Source organism: Apodemus sylvaticus, chromosome 7 (genome assembly GCF_947179515.1).
Source record: "Apodemus sylvaticus chromosome 7, mApoSyl1.1, whole genome shotgun sequence".
Classification (NCBI taxonomy): Eukaryota; Metazoa; Chordata; class Mammalia; order Rodentia; family Muridae; genus Apodemus; species Apodemus sylvaticus.
The window spans coordinates 27,301,014-27,317,896 of record NC_067478.1 but is presented as its reverse complement, the minus strand read 5'-3'; the positions used below and the strand labels follow the sequence as shown (position 1 = coordinate 27,317,896).

The window sequence follows — 16,883 nt, the reverse complement described above, 5'->3', positions numbered from 1 at the left end:
GATTCTCTTTTACATCTTTTTACCTAGGAATGGCTTAATTCCTACTTTAAAAAAGAAACTATTAAAAAATTACATTCTATTATCTTCACATGGCAAAATGAAAATTAGCTAGTAGCAACATGAAAAAGACAATGTTAACATTTGATCTAATTATCACCAAAAACAAACAAACAAACAAACAAACAAAAAAACAATGCCCCCCCCCAAACCAAAATCAATGTTAAGGAAGTCAATCATTCAGAAAAGAAGGGGGGACTGGCAAGATGGTTCAGTGTGTGAAGCACTTGCTGATGTCAGAACACGGTCCAAGAATGGAATGGAGCAAGGGAAATTCTCAGTACTTCTGAGAAAATGACAAGAGTCTCGTGATCTCAGTTTCTTCAAAAACACAGACTTGTTCTTGCAATGCCTTTTCCTTCTCCTCCTGGGTGTAGCAGTAAGAGTGAGTTTGAGCTTACTTTGATTATTCATTAAACTAGCTATTGTTGTTTATGTGCCTCTATGTTAAGCATGGTTCGGCACATGCAGCTTGTCCTTGTGACAGATTGTACATGTTAGTCATGTGACTCTTAACCCTCAAGAGTATATACTGTCTGATGCCCTGAGTGCAGTTGGGTAGTGCACAGGATTTTAAGTTGTTTCATTCTCCTAGGTTCCAACACCACCGAGAACCAACTCGAGGTAAACAGGGACTTCAATACCCAGAAGTCAAGTGGTGGGAACAGAGAACAATTCCTACAGGCATCCCCAGGCTGCACGCACAAGAGATACACAAAGTAAATAAGTAAGTGTAACAGAAGAAGTTTTAGAAAGCAAGGGGAAAGTAGCTTGAGCTATCATATTATAAACTGCAAATAAAATTAAGTAGGAAGTAAGGCTGGAGAGATAACACAGCTTTTGTACAGGACCCACATGGTGGCTCACAACTGTCTGTAACTCCAGTGGCAGGGCACCTGTGTCACTGTCTGATGACCTGCACAAGCACTAATCACACATGTGGTGCACAGACATACATATGGTAAAACACTCATATACATAACATAAAAATCTTTAAAAAAAAGTGAAACCATCAAAAAGGCAGTTTTTAGAATCCAATATAATAGGCAAATACTAATGGAAATTATTGGAAAAAAGAAAATAGAAAAACTTACTGCCTACTAGTAAGTTATTATGATATCTGCAATATCAACATTAGAAATAATTATGCCTGAATGGAAATGAGTTTTTGTGCAGTTACCTTTAATACCACTAGAGGATGCTACAGCTCTATAAGTGATAAAGGAGACCAATTAAAATGGCATTAACATTTTTATATGTCCATACAATGTATATTAATATATATATATTAGCAGATTCTTCTCTTTCGTGCTATGTAAATTTTAGCATTTATGCTTCTTACAGGCTACTTTAAAATATTCATATTATTGGGGCCTAGAGAACTAGCTCAGTGGTTGAGATCATTAACTCTTACAAAGGACTTGAGTTGAATTCTTAGCACCTACAATCAGGCAGCCACAAATCACCTGTGACTCCAGCTCCGGAGGATCCAATGACTCTGACCTCAAAGACACCAGCACTCAAGAGCACATAAAATACTTATACTATTGACAGAAGAAACTGAAATAAGATTACTTATTGTCTGTTAATTTTCCCTTGTCAGCCAAGGTAGAAAGTTTTATCCAATTTGAAAGTATATGGAGAGACAGTGACACTATAAGTACCTGCTGTGGGGCAGATCTGAAGTTCATTGTGGTGGCCCCTGGGAGACACAACAACTCACTTTTCTCTTCTGCACTAAAGGTATGGAATATTATTTCAAGACTTACAAACTGAGCTCAGGAATTTTCATGGAGAAGGGAGGAAGCATGACATGGGGCGGGAGACAAATGGTAATACATTTTTCTCAACGGTTAATTCATTTCTCTCCCTCTCTAGATGCATTTAGAAATTATAACACACAAAATGTCTTTGGAGAGACCAATACATTTAGATTTACATTGGAAGAGTTAAAAAAATAAAACCTGAAAATTAGTCTATAATGCAGTCTCTATAAGGGAGACTATAGAATGGCTCATCAGGTGAGGACGTCTGGCAGCAGGCTCCTTTAAAGGCAATGAAACCAAAAAGAAACACCTAAACCCTGTGTCAGCTGTAGTGACACACAGCTTAAATTTCAGCACTTAGAAGGCAAAGGAGGCGGATCTCTGAGTTCAAGGACAGTCTGGTCCTCATAGTAAGATCTAGGTCAGCCAAGGTTACATAGTGAGATTCTGTCTCAGAAACCAAAACAAGGAAAACAACACAAAATAACAAAAATCCAACCCCTAAACATTCAACACTACTTCTCTTTTGGCAGCTGAGTTCTAAAGAATAGTTCTTATGGTTAACATTCCAATGTGTACAGACCACATTATTTAAATCCATTTACTCATCAACAGATATTTTGCTATTAAAGGGTGAAATCCTATCACTTGTGGTAACCCATCTGGAACTGGATGTCATTTCATCTTGTTAAGTAAGGCATAGAAGGAGAAAGGCCACAAGTTTTTATTCATCTGTGAAAACTAAAGTTGATCCACACAAAAACAAAGCAGAATATAGGCTGCCAGAGGCAGGAGGGGAGAAGGAGAGAGAAAGGTGTTATTATTGGAATGGGCTCTCCTTGCAGCTGTGGGAGTAGCAAGCAACTCTCCTGTTTATAATCCAACAAGTTAACTATGGTCTGTTACAACTGATGTTACATTTCAGCACAGTAATTCTCCAGCATCCCAACTCATGGAAATGGTATTTGAGAGATGGAAATGTTGACTATACTGATTTGATCATTACACAGTATATACAAGTGACTCTACTATACTTAATAAGCAAGCACAAATATTACATTTCATTTTAAACCGTGATCTTTAAAGGGAAGTGATAGAGGTTAGAGAAATGGCTCCATTGATAAAGTGGTTGCTATGCAGAGCACGAGGATCCGAGTTTGGGTTCCCAGGACCCATGTAAAAGCTGAGTTTAGTGGTGTGCACATCTGTAATCCTTGTACTGGGCAGGTAGACAGACAGATTCCTGGAGCTCACTGTCCACCCAGCCTAGCTAATCAGTGAGCTCCTGGATCTGAAGTCCTCTTTCTCAAAACTGAGAGTGGCCGATGGTATCTGGTGTCAAGCTCTATTCTCTACATACACATGTGTGTATGTGTAACTACATGTTCACATACCAATGTGAACAAGCACCAACAACTGAGAAAGCATGTTCCTACATACTCAGTTGAAATCTCAATCTAGGAAGAAACATGGGCTAAGACACATGAAGAGACAGAAAACACTAGTTTTAAGGGCTATAGCAGATAAAAAGTTTCACACTGAAATAAGTATGAATTTAATGGCAAAACATTAAGGTCATTAACATCAATTCTGTATCATTATTAGAGCCATGAAAAGGTCAAATGATATTATAGCCAATACTGAGCCCCCAGAGCTCCTCATCAATCAGTTCAATGCTAACACCCTCCACTCAGAAAATACATCAAGGTTATCTGCAGTTTTAAGTGTGTGATAAAAGAAAATCACCCTCCCCCCCACACCGTTACTGTTTTCTCAGTAAGCCCTTTGCTTTTCTCCCACAATTCTTGTGACCAAAAAGCATCCAAACTGTAGATGTGCTGTGATCAAGCATCAATGAGTGGTTCATCCGATGTCTTAATGTTTCTCATTTCTTAGATTTAAGACTTTATTTTTAGTGCGTGTGCATGTGCGTGTACGCACATGCGTGTGCGTATATCTGTCCATGTACAGGTGCCCATTAAGACCAAAGAGAGCAGTGGACTCCTTAGGCCTAAAGTTAAAGCGTTGTTTTGTTTTGTTTTGAGTGGTCTGAGGTAGGTGCTGGGATCTGAAAGCCAGTCCAAACAGAGCAGAGAGTTCAGCTATTTCTACAACCCCAAGGTTTTATTCTTAACAGAAAAATATTCCTAGACAACTAAATTCTTTTATCTCATTATCACAGATCAAATGATACAACTATTAAAGTACTTATTTTTCCTCTATTCACAAATTCATAACCAAATTAATATCAGTAACTTTTGACTTTTTTCTTGCAAGCATACATTTATATTCTTTATTAAAGAGAATTAAATCTGGTTCATTAGAGTATTTGTCTTCTTACCAGGCTTGATGAGAGGAATTATTTCTTAACACATTGACAGGAACCTTAATCTCTCCCAAGAAAACATCTTGGACTAGGTTTTCATTATTCCACAAGTCAATCCTGAAAATTGAAAACCTAGTTTTAGTTTTGGCAAACCACACTGAGTAGTTTCAAGTGATTTTCATTTGTACTATATTTTTACATGCTTTAAAAAGAGATGTTAGCATTGTCATATAATGCATTATCTAGACATTGAAAGCAAATTACTACAGTAATTTTTATTGAAAAAAATTATAATTTAAATTCTATTTTACATTTTTATTAATTAATTTTGGGGGAGGGATGCATGCCACTGTGCACATGTGGAGGTCAAAGGACAATTTACAGGAGTTGGTACTTTCCTTCCACTGTGTGGGTCCAAGGAATAGAACTCAGGAAGACTGGCTTGGCAGCAAATGCTTTTACCAGCTAAGCCACCTCCCTGGCCAGATTCTAAACAGCATAAAAGGAGAAACTAAGTTTGAAAGTCTAGGGTGTTTTTTTTGTTGTTGTTGTTGTTGTTTTTTTTTTTTTTTTTTTTTTTTTGTAGCATTAGGACAAAAGGGTTACTTTACTGAAATGAGGAAACAAAACAAGACCACACTTTCTCTCTGATGATAAATTAATATTTAAAGATCAGTGATCTAGAAAAATATTGCCTAACACTGTGAACACATGATTAATATGCCTTTTAGACAACACACTGTTAACACCACACCTACACATGCATTTGCAAAAGTTTCCTTTCCAAAACAGCATAGATATTTGAGACCTAGGAAATATCACAAACTTCAAACACATGCACCTGTGCAGTTATCTCCTTACCTCACTGAAATTTCTGATAGTCAGCAGATATGTTAAGAAGAATAAAAAAATTATTTCTAAATTGGATTAAATATAATTGGTTTCCCATTCATTATACAATAATCCAGATAGTTAAGGAGCAATTAAATTAGGGAAAAATGAAAAAAAAATTGATGAAATTAGGTTGCCTTTACTCATACAAGAAAAATACTTTGGTATTTCTGAAAAGAATCCGATTTTGAAAGGATAAGTGGATTAAGTTAGATGCCTGTTCACCTAAGTTTCATTAATCAACTCGCTATAAAGAGTTCTATCGAGGTTTACATAGAAAAAAAGCTGTTCTCTTGTAAGACAGCAGACACTGACCTGACCTCCAGCTTCTCAATGTCCTCCTCTTCCACCTGAAACTGGGACTTCCTGGTGTAACTGCTGGATCTGGTTACCTACAAATGAAGTTATTTTAGTAAAAATAGTTTAAAATGTTCAAACATGACCATTCCAAAAATATTCAATGACAAATATAAAAAGAGTCAAGTATTAAAGTACTTTCCAAAGCATGGGAAGTGTGCCCACTCTGCACCAGAGGAAAGGAGGCTGGCATAAAGACCAAAGGCCTCCTTGCCCCCACACAGCAGCTCTGTCCAGCACCACATCTGGTTCCCTGGTTGACCGAGCTGTGTCTGCAAGGGTCACATCACACTATGGCCTTCCCAGCTTTCACAAGGTACACACCTACTCATATTTCCTTCACACAATTTTTACTGAAAATATCAAGGCCACTGGGCAGGAACATCCTTAATTGCTACCAGACTGAGCATCCACTTCCCTCCCACCCCCAGGCCTTTTGAAGAGGTGATGATTTGAAGATCCACCCGCCCCCCCCCCCCCCACAAGCCGGTTCCTTTCATCACAGTATTTTTAACAAGCATGTGTTATAAGGGTTTAGTCTACTATAAGCACAGCTGCCCTTACTAGTCTGATCACTTCTTTCTAGTCTAAGAAAAAGTCTCCCCTTAAATCATAGTCTTCCTGCTCTTTTTCAGACAACCACCTAAACACTAATTCTCATTCGTCCCAGGATGGGTAGGCACTTCCTCGGCACCTCCTCAGAGCAGTCACCGCTTTAACCCTGGCTTCTTTATAGATCACCCTTCTAAAATCTCTCCATCACCAAACCAGTGGTCAACTTGTACTTGTCAGGGTCCCTGGCCTCTCTCTCTTCCTCCCTCCCTCCTTCCCTCTCCCCCCTAAACCCCTTCTCTCTGACCTAGTCCCAGAAGAGCTCTTTGCATTCAGGTTACCTGTGGGCTAGCCTGCCACCTCTTGCTCCCTTTTCTTCCTTGGAATTTGCACAGTGGTTCTCCAAGGTTGTTTTATCTTGTTCTAAAAGTATCTTAAAGCCATACCATGTTGTCTGGCTTACAAAGTGCTATCACATCTCTTTCACTCATCAGAATGTTGCATTGAGGCAGGGAGAACTAGAAAAAAAAATTGCTAACAGGACAGTTCACGACTGAAACATGGTAGGTGATAGCTGTGGGTCACAATACAAGACTTGTTAGAGAGTCAGGAGAGCCAAGAGAGCGAAGAGATGCAGCAGAGAAGAAAGCCAGTGCTTTCTGGGATTACAGCTGCAGCACATCTGCCCACACCTCTCCACGGCTGGGATTACAGCTGCAGCACATCTGCCCACACCTCTCCAGGACTGGGATTACAGCTACAGCACATCTGCCCACACCTCTCCAGGACTGGGATTACAGCTGCAGCACATCTGCCCACACCTCTCCACGGCTGGGATTACAGCGTGCAGCACATCTGCCCACACCTCTCCAGGACTGGGATTATAGCTGCAGCACATCTGCCCACACCTCTCCACGGCTGGGATTACAGCTGCAGCACATCTGCCCACACCTCTCCATGGCTGGGATTACAGCGTGCAGCACATCTGCCCACACCTCTCCACGGCTGGGATTACAGCTGCAGCACATCTGCCCACACCTCTCCACGGCTGGGATTACAGCTGCAGCACATCTGCCCACACCTCTCCAGGACTGGGATTACAGCTGCAGCACATCTGCCCACACCTCTCCATGGCTGGGATTACAGCTGCAGCACATCTGCCCACACCTCTCCATGGCTGGGATTACAGCGTGCAGCACATCTGCCCACACCTCTCCATGGCTGGGATTACAGCTGCAGCACATCTGCCCACACCTCTCCACGGCTGGGATTACAGCTGCAGCACATCTGCCCACACCTCTCCACGGCTGGGATTACAGCTGCAGCACATCTGCCCACACCTCTCCATGGCTGGGATTACAGCGTGTAGCACATCTGACGCCTGGTGGAAGAACTTTACACTGATCCATGGATGCTTTGGATTTCTTTCCCCCTTTTCTTCCACGATCTAGGCTTCTGCCCGCCCCCCCCCCCCCCCAGCTCTTTGAACACTGAAAACACAGTATCTAGACATAACAGATCACAGTTACTTCCTTCTAGTTCAAGTATATTCAGTGGCTAAAGTTAAAGCACCTCTGATCAAGCACTGGAAGGTCTCATCTATCAGTTTACTCTATCTTTTTACTTTTTTCTGGTTACTTTCTTAGCAAACTCAGTTAAATCTTCACTTGATGTTCTTTGGGTATAACTTGCATTTTGTTCTGTCTCTGTGCCCAAAGCATTCTGTCTCTGTAGTATTATTTCTGTTCTCACTTACAAAAATCTAGTTTTGGACTGTTTTGACCCTGCGCTCAAGCACGGGTGCTGCCCGTTCTGGCTGTGTGTATGCACCTATGCATGTGCTTTCGTAGGTCTTGCTCTGGTTTTCCTGAACATAGCTGTCTTTATACCTAATCTAACAAAGGGCTACATGAATACACATTTTAAGGCCTAATAGATAAATTGGTAAGGCAAACATGACCTCGACTTTCAAAAAGCTACCTGCTTGTTACAGGTTCTTCCTGAGCACAATGAATTCCAGCCCATCTGAGGTGTGAACTATGTGCAGTGAGTAACTTTGACAGGAGGAGCTTTTACCATATTCTCATGGTTAGATATGAGAGTCATTAATAAATGTAGAAAACTGCACCACGTCATCAGCAGGACAGGAAGTCTCTTGACTTAGTAGGTTCCCCCCCCCACACCCCCAGTTTCTTATGTCACCTTTGGCATTTTCTTCAGCCCATGTGCCTTCTATTACAGAAAACAATCAGGCATGAGTAGGGGCACTCAGGTGCCCTCTCCAAAACAGAAGAAAATACAAAAGAAAAACTTCAAGATGTAATCAGCCACTTTTACAAACTGTTCTTACATCTTAGTATCAATTGAAACTTGTTCTGTTATTACAATCTTTTAGATATTTTGATTTCTGGAGTTTTCTTTAGTCTTCAGTTAATATGAAAAAGGACTAAATATTTTAAAGAATGCCGAAGCACTTTATCTGGGGCAATTTCTGAGCAGCTGAAGATGCAAGCCTGGTGGTCTGGTGGTCAGGACTCGCTCAGGCAGTTGGAGGTCTTTATGAACAAGCTACATCTACAGAGGAAATTAGATTACAGAGAACTTAATGGTAAAAAGGTCTAATCACAAAGTGTTTCAAACTCTCAAAGCAGTCTCATATTTGGTAGTCTTGCTACTGTTCTTTCTTATAAAATTACCCGTCCACAGGGATGGAAAGCAGGCTTTACATTTAATTGGTCATTAATGTCAACTGGGAAATGGTTTCAGATCTTCTGAGTGGTAATATTTAAATTTCTATAGGTTTTCAAACAGTCTGCTCAGAAGAATCACTATGTGTCAGGTAGACTAGAAAGTGTGGGGAGGCTCTCGAGGTGGCTGTGACTGAGGGTGAGTGACCCCAGGGTGGGGGCTCCAGTCCTCCCCACTTCCACAGTGAGTGACCACAGGGTGGGGCTCCAGCCCTCCCCCCACTTCCAAACCAACCAGAGCCACACATGTGACATTATGGCTCTACTGCTTTCTGGACAGAGATGATTAGCTGCATTGACTGATAAAATAATTACTATGGCTACGGTTTACAAAATTAAATCAATTAGAATTTATAAACATTATTTATAACATAAACATTTATATAAAATGAAAAATTACCTCAAAATAGAAGACTTCATTGAAGTGCGGATTGCTTGTTCTCTTCTTTACTTTTGTCTTCCTTTGGTCATTCCTGTTCCAATGCAGTAAAGTTTTTACCTTGTAGAACTTAATAGTACACAATTATAAAACAAGCTATTTCCAACCAGCATGCCTAATGTCTGTCTACATGTTAGGACAACAGAGAGAATACAACAATTTCCATACTATGTAAGGGAAAAAGCCAAGGGGTGTAAGCCTCACAAACTTGAATCCCATGAATATCCATACACAGGATACAAGTTTTATATGTCTATACATGACAAGAGTGGGTTACTGTCTCCATGGCTGTAAAAAGCTGATTCCAAATTATCTTTGACATTTTAAAGCACATTCTATTACAGAAACAGATGATGTGGTGAGAAGAAAGGCAGTAAGCCTCAAAGCGCCTTCCTGATGATAGAGGACCTGAGGACCATGAAAAGTAACTTTGAACTCCGTGTACTTCTGGGGGCTGCAGCCAGGGCAGTAACTTACAAAAACAAGAACAAAAGCCTGTTAATTCTCAAGTGAACATACAAATTTAGAGGCAGTTACAAAGAAATGTACAGGGAGTCTTGTGACTTTAGCTAGACTCAACCAATGTGAATATCTTGTGCCACTGTAGTAGAGCAAAATCAACTGTGATTAAAGGAAAACGTTTCGGGCTGGAGAGCCGCTCAGTGGTTAAGAGCACTGGCTGCTCTTCTACAGAATCTTGGTTTGGTTCCCAGCACCCACACAGCAGCTCACAGCTGTCTACAACTCCAGTCCCAGGGGACCTGGCACCTCATACACATGTACAAGCAGGAAGAGACCAAGGTACACAAAATAAACATAAATAAATCTTAAAAAAATTGTTTCTGTGGAATGTTACTTTAAAAGTTCCATTAAAGAATTTGTCATGAGACAGAAATCATTAAACAGAAAACAAGAACAACCTCCTGTGTTCAGACTGTATTTCACTGGTAGAGTAACTGCCTAGTATTAACAGTCTGGTTCAATTACAGGATTACAAAAAGGCTTACCCCAAATAAGCAGCTCCTCTAGGCTGACTTGTTTCCCTTCTCATTTCTCTGTGAGACTTGGTTGGAAGTAGTGCAGGCTGACCAGAACTTGTGATCCTCTACATCTACCACCCAGGGATCATTTTTATGCTTATCCAGTGAGGTTGAACATTTTTAACATAATGGGAAAAGCCCTTGGATAACATTTAATGCCATATGAATTTTTGCTTTTAAATTTAAAACCAATCTGCAGTAATAGCATATCAGTATTTAAGTTCTATGGTATCAGGTGCTTAGAGCAATTACTCAACACCATGCTGCACTTCGCTATAGGCTGGGACCACAGTAGTTCTTCTAGAGCTTGGAACTCTCTTCATAAACCACCGATACCATGAATAGAAAAGGCAGTTCTCAGTTCTAAGCGGCTTTCCAGATACTGATATGGAAACTGCTTTGCTATTTTGAGTTGACAGTCACTAAAATATGATTTTTTAAAAACTTATTTGAAAGTAAGAATGTGAGTAAAGGCAGTCAGGTGTATATGACTTGGGGTTTTTGACTGGATGGCATGTAATTTGTCATGCGACTCAGGTGGCCTTGATTCACAGAGATCCACCTGCCTCTGCCTCCCAAGTACTTCAATTAAAGGCATGCAGCCCCCACACCTGGCCCAGGAATATATTTTCAAGTACATTTTACAATGATATAAGATGGAAGTTTTCACCACAGCTTAACAAACACATAGCAGATTTGAAATGACACCCTGTATCTATCTGTGGAAATAGAAAGATACTATTTACCAAGTGTACTCTAGAAGTTACTAAAACTTCCTTTAAAGCATTATTTTATGTCAGTTTCTCAGCACTTGATCTAAGAACTTTACATTTCTAATTCTTAAATTCAACTTTAAACTTGGAAATCCAGTAACAAGTTAATAAGCATTACCTAGACGGGCCCACGAGGGAGACTGTTGCGTAAGGATCACAGCTTTGTCCATTTATGAGCGGCAGCCCATGGCATGCCTTGATGCTAAGGTAGAACAGAACAGACTTTAAAATATCAGAGTTAACATCATAACACAGCATCTCTGCCTTCTCCCCTTTTGCCATTTTGTGGCCCGGGGAACAGACCCTGGTTCCATTCATATACACAGGGCAAGTACTCGGCAGGTGAGATGCCCCCTCAAACCTAAAACATTATCTGTCAATAGAAATCCGTATGTTCAAAGATCTTAGCATTGTTTACCATTTTTGTAGTTCCAATATATCAACTACTCCAAATGATGTATTTATTTATTTACATGATTACTTCCCAAAAAGAACTACACAGGAATGACAATCGGTACTCAGACTAGCATAACACAGTTCTTCCTGGGAAATGCTCAAGGTACATTTTGTGGTTTGATAATACATCAAAACTGCTGCGGCTTCTAAAACGGAAAAGAAAGTGGTGTAGCCTTACATGAGAAACTATAAACCAGGCCTGCTCTGTGGCACCATATCCTCTGCTAACGCATGAATGACACACAAGGAAATGGTTGTGGTTTACTTAAAATCTGATTCATAAATATAGGGCAAGCTTCACACAGTTCTCTAGACTCTCCTGCTGAGTCTCAGCAACAGGTCCTACATCAATCACCCTGTACAAAATGTTCCACACAACAACCTAAGGTCATCCAATCTACTTTATGGATTATAGTTGTATTTATGGAAGCAAAGAACACAATCTAATGATCTGATTCTCAGAGTTCCTCGGTAGTTATTATTAAATTAGTTGGTTTAAAGTCTAAGTCTCATTTCCTGCTCCCTCACAGAAGCTCATGAATGCGAAGTGGTTTTGTTTTTGTTCCTACAGACCCCTACTGAGCAACAGCCTCTATTTCTCTCCAAGTCTCACTCAAGAGTGTACTGCCAAGTAAAGAGAAAACTGAAAATAAGGCTCATGTCTACTAAGCTGGGCACCAGAAATAAAATTCAAAAATTTCTCAAACTAACCAAAAAAGTACAGCCCAAAGAAATATTTTGGAGTTCATATTTTCCCACTAATGGTATTATTCATAAACTACCAGTTTTTTTTCTGTGGCTGGATGGGCCTCTTGCAAGCTCTATGATATATGCTGTTCTCATCTGTCTGAAAAAGCCTAAAAGCAAATTATAAACAGAATGAATTGTTTCTAAGTAAGTTAACTAATACCTAGAAAACAACTCAAGTACACTACAGGAACACAAAGTACTTAGTGATGTCAATGTCCAATGCAAACAATGAATAAACATGGCCTATAGTGAGAAGAAAACCCACCAAAACAGAGGCAGAAACGGCAAAAAGTAATTGTAGACAAGGACACTGAAGAGCTTTACTTCACACACCATAGACACAGAAAACCTTAAAAAATAAAGATCTAGGGCTCAATTCTCCGTGTCTCTAAGCTCCGTGTCTCTACCCTCTCAAACCACCATCCCACAAACAGAATCAGGTAATGCAGTTTATTGAGCCAAGTCAGTGTTTGTAAAGGACTCAATTCCACTGGTTAAAAGATGCACCAAACCCAATAGAAACCCAGCAGATCGCCATGGCCACAGCGACAGGATTTGCTATCATGGGGCTCACTGGCTTCTTCATGAAGTGGATCCATGTCCCTATTGATAACATTATTGTGGGTGCTGGGTCCTTGCTCATCATGGGACAAGTGAACCAAAGAGGGGTGACAAGCTCACGAAGTGAAATGTTGCCTCGATGATTTGTATTTTTTGTTTCATTCCACCTTCCTATGAGGTTTTCTATTTCTAAATTAAAATGATTTCAAAATAAACATTTTTCCATAAGAAAATAAAATAAAAATAAAGGTCTAATAAAAAACCATAGGTAGACTTAAATATCTGCTAAGCCTCTGGAGAGGAATTGAACAAACATGAGACTGAAATGTGTAAGAGTTAGGTATGTAAAAGTGGCAATGCTATGTGACAGTGCCCTGGCTATTAAGAGAGTGGGACGCAAAACCAACAGGCTGAATTTACAAGATATAGACAATTTAAAACATTTTGTTTTAATTATAATTGCAGACTTTGAAACAGTTGTAAAAATAACATACAGAGTTTCTGTCAACCCTAATATTGAATGTTAACATTCTGTATAACCAAGGTGAAGCTACTGAAATCAAGAAACTGACATTTAATGTTGCTAGCTAATTAATCTACAGATGTCACTTAATCTTTGCCAAACTCCAGGATGCAGTATGGGATCCTACACTGCATTCAGCTGCCATTTCCTCTCAGTCTCTGACCCTGTGAGAATTGCTTTCAGATTACTTAATCTGAATGTCTGACATTTGCTCTTGATCAGATTGGGATCAGATGCCCTTTTGTCCCCATATTATGGATATTTTATTAAAATTATTTAAATAAATCAGACACATGTCTAGTTTCTACTCCCAAAAAGGTTCTATTCAGGGTGGTGTTCCAGCTTAAATATAGTTCACTTTGTTGTTTAAAGTATTTTATTTATTTATATTCCAAATGTAAATAAATGCATATAATAAAATTTGGAATGTAAATAAATAATTTTATATTTAAAAATTAAATAAAAATTACATTTAAATTTAAATAATTTTTCCTTATAGTGTAATTCTAATTAATGAACTTCGGAAGGACGATGGAGATTGACTCAGCACTTCAGCACTGGCAAACACCACAGTAATAACTGGGATCAAGCAGAGAGACAAGTCTCCATACTCTCAATTACATACGGATATTCAGAAAGCTTTGATCAAGGAAGTAGGTCCAGAATAGTTGTTCCAGAGCATGGGGAAGATGTAGGGAAGGATTGGTAGGAGGAGGATTGTTAATGGGTACAGAGCTGCAGGGTATGAGCAATAATTTCTAATAATTTATAGCACAGTAGGATGATTATGAGTGATAACACATAATTTCCCCAAAGAAATTATGTTTAGATGTTAGATATGCTAATTCCTGTGATCTGATCATTACACATTTTTAATATGCACACACATACATACATGTATATATATTGTATTAGTTTGGGTTCTCTAGAGTCACAGAATATATGGGCAGTCTCTATACAGTTAGGGAATTTGTCGATGACTTAGTCTATAGTCCAATTCCCCAAAACTGGGCGGCAGCAGCTGTGGATGGAAGTCCAAGGATCTAGCAGTTGCTCAGTCCCATGAGGCAAGCAGGCAAGGAAGAGTGAGTAAATCTTCCTTCTTCCAATGTCCTTATATAGATCTCCAGCGGAGGGTGTAGCCCAGATTAAAGGCTGTGGGTCTCCAGCAGAGGGTATGGCCCAGATTAAAGGTGTGTGCCTCTATGCCTTTAATCCCAGATGATCTTGAACTCGGAGATCTCCTTGTCTTAATCTTCTGGACTTCATAGCCACTATGCTTTAAGATCTCCATGCCAAGGTCCAGGTCAGAAACTTATATCTCTGAGCCTCCAGATTAGGATCATAGGTGAGCCTTCCAATTGTAGACTATAGTTCATTCCAGATATAGTCAAGTTGACAACCAGGAATAGCCACTACAATCCACCTCTTGTCAACTTGACACAAATAATATCTCATGTCCACATGAAACAATAACAAGGTCATGAATACGCCTAACATGATATAACCATTCCTCGTATAATCGCAAACGTATTTGTAAATTTACAAAGGGGCAATGTCCCTTGGGAACATTCTTTTAGGGTCTCAATACCAATTGATGTTAAAGGAATTGGAAGAAAGACAAATGTATCCTTAACAAAATAAGATAGAAGCATTCATATTACTTATAATACTTTTTCTGCAACTGGTTTCGTGGCCTTAGCTGGTATTTATAACTACCTTCCTCTGCTAACCATTCTGTATTTCCTTCACCTTCTGCAAGCACCTCAGCAGGTCTTGGCTCTTTTCCTGGAGGATTGACCCATACCTTCATTCCTGATGGGTCACCCTTTGCCATCCTGCTTGGATTAGGCTGTTGTAGTTTCCCATTGACTTTAATCACAGGACATGGTAGTACTAAGAGACGTCCTAGGGGAGGGATCTCCTGCACTCCAGACATAATCCTGCTTACCTCCATTGTGGAGAGGCAATCCAATTTCCCTGTGGTAATCTGGACCTATCACCCCTCCTAACACTGTTATTCCTTTCTTAGCCTGTTGGTTTAAGGGCATTAGAAGCCCAAAATGGCCAGGGGGAAATTTGAGTTTCCAGTTCAATGGAATGTTTGTTGTGGCTCCTGGTAGGAGCACTCTCCCCTCTGGAACCAAAACTTCTAGGCCAGCAGAACCTAAAGTTGTGGGGACAGGAAGCAAAAATTTTCCTAGAGGGTCACTAGGAGTGATAGTGAGAGGAACTATTCCCTTTTCCACCTCTTGATTCCTAGATCCATGGATCCTGGCTATGGGAGAAACTGTACCATGTATTGAACGCTGATTCAAAGCATATACTGCCTTCTGAAGAACTCTGCCCCAGCCCCCCATGCTGTTGTCACCTAATTGGCACTGTAACTGGGTCTTCAAAAGGCCATTCCATCTTTCTATCAGACCAGCTGTTTCAGGATGATGGGGAACATGGTAAGACCAGTGGATTCCAAAATTGTGGGCCCACTGTCGCACTTCTCTGGCTGTGAAATAAGTTCCTTGGTCAGAAGCAATACTATGTGGAATACCATGATGATAGGTAAGGCATTCTGTGAGTCCACGGATGGTGGTTTTGGCAGAAGCATTATGTGCAGGAAAGGCAAATCCATAACCAGAATAAGTATCTTCTCCAGTAAGAACAAAGCATTGTCCTTTCTACGGGGGAAGTGGTCCAATATAGTCAACCTGCCACCAGGTTGCTGGCTGGTTACCTCGAGGAACGGTGCCACATCTGGGGCTCAGTGTTGGTTTCTGCTGTTGGCAGATCTGGCATTCAGCAGCAGCTATAGCCAGGTCAGCCTTGGTGAGTGGAAGTCCGTGTTGCTGAGCCCAAGTATAACCTCTGTCTTGGCCACCATGGCCACTTTTTTCATGTGCCCACTGGGCAATAACTGGGATGGCTGGGGAAAGAGGCTGACTGTCCACAGAACGGGTCATCTTATCCACTTGATTATTGAACTCCTCCTCAGCTGAAGTCGCCTTTTGGTGAGCATTTACATGGGACACAAATATCTTCACATCCTTTGCCCATTTGGAGAGATCTATCCACATACTTCTTCCCCAGATGTCTTTCTCACCAATTTTCCAATTGTGATCTTTCCACATCCCTGACCATCCAGCCAATCCATTGGCTACAGCCTATGAGTCAGTGAACAATCGTACATCTGGCCATCTCTTCTTCCAAACAAACTGTAATACCATGTGTACTACCTGAAGTTCTGCCCACTGTGAAGATTTTCCTTCACCTGTATCTTTCAGGGTTGTCCCAGAAAGGGGTTGTAATGCTGCAGCTGTCCACTTCTGGGTGGTGCCTGCATAACGGGCAGAGCCATCAGTAAACCAGGTCTTAGTCTTCTCTTCTTCAGTCAACTGATCATAGGGAACACCCCATGAGGCTATAGGTGCATGCTTGGCAGCAGATGACATTGTAACAGGAGTAGAAACCATAGGCATCTGAGCAACTTCTTCATGTAACTTGCTTGTGCCTTTAGGACCTGCTCTGGCCCAATCACTAATATACCACTTCCATTTGATAATAGACTGCTGTTGTGCACGCCCTACTTTATGACTTGGTGGGTCTGATAACACCCAGCTCATGATGGGCAGTTCAGGTCGCATAGTAACT

General features: G+C 40.5%; 1 protein-coding gene, 1 long non-coding RNA gene and 1 pseudogene across 8 annotated transcripts in view; 1 reads left to right on the top strand and 2 right to left on the bottom strand.

Annotated features, from left to right (window-relative positions):
- Rasa2 (RAS p21 protein activator 2) overlaps positions 1 to 16,883 on the bottom strand; it is a 110,010-nt gene that overhangs the window by 38,263 nt on the left and 54,864 nt on the right. For all 3 annotated transcript variants that reach the window (XM_052187601.1, XM_052187602.1, XM_052187603.1), the window contains exons 6-9: positions 11,067 to 11,150; positions 9,097 to 9,169; positions 5,356 to 5,432; positions 4,165 to 4,266 (exon numbers count right to left, since the gene is read on the bottom strand). In XM_052187601.1, coding sequence (XP_052043561.1) covers positions 4,165 to 4,266; positions 5,356 to 5,432; positions 9,097 to 9,169; positions 11,067 to 11,150 — 336 coding nt within the window. The remainder of the gene's footprint in view (positions 1 to 4,164; positions 4,267 to 5,355; positions 5,433 to 9,096; positions 9,170 to 11,066; positions 11,151 to 16,883) is intronic.
- On the bottom strand, positions 6,270 to 7,369 carry LOC127688697 (uncharacterized). Of its 5 annotated transcripts, none has more exons than XR_007978737.1 (4): positions 7,204 to 7,369; positions 7,074 to 7,160; positions 6,858 to 7,030; positions 6,270 to 6,684 (listed from the first exon to the last, which is right to left on the bottom strand). It is a non-coding gene; the product is annotated as an uncharacterized LOC127688697 (long non-coding RNA). The 5 variants fall into 5 exon arrangements; XR_007978735.1 differs by lacking the exon at positions 6,270 to 6,684 and adding an exon at positions 6,696 to 6,814; XR_007978736.1 differs by lacking the exon at positions 6,270 to 6,684 and adding an exon at positions 6,717 to 6,770.
- Positions 11,453 to 12,858, top strand: LOC127689482 (protein transport protein Sec61 subunit gamma-like; annotated as a pseudogene).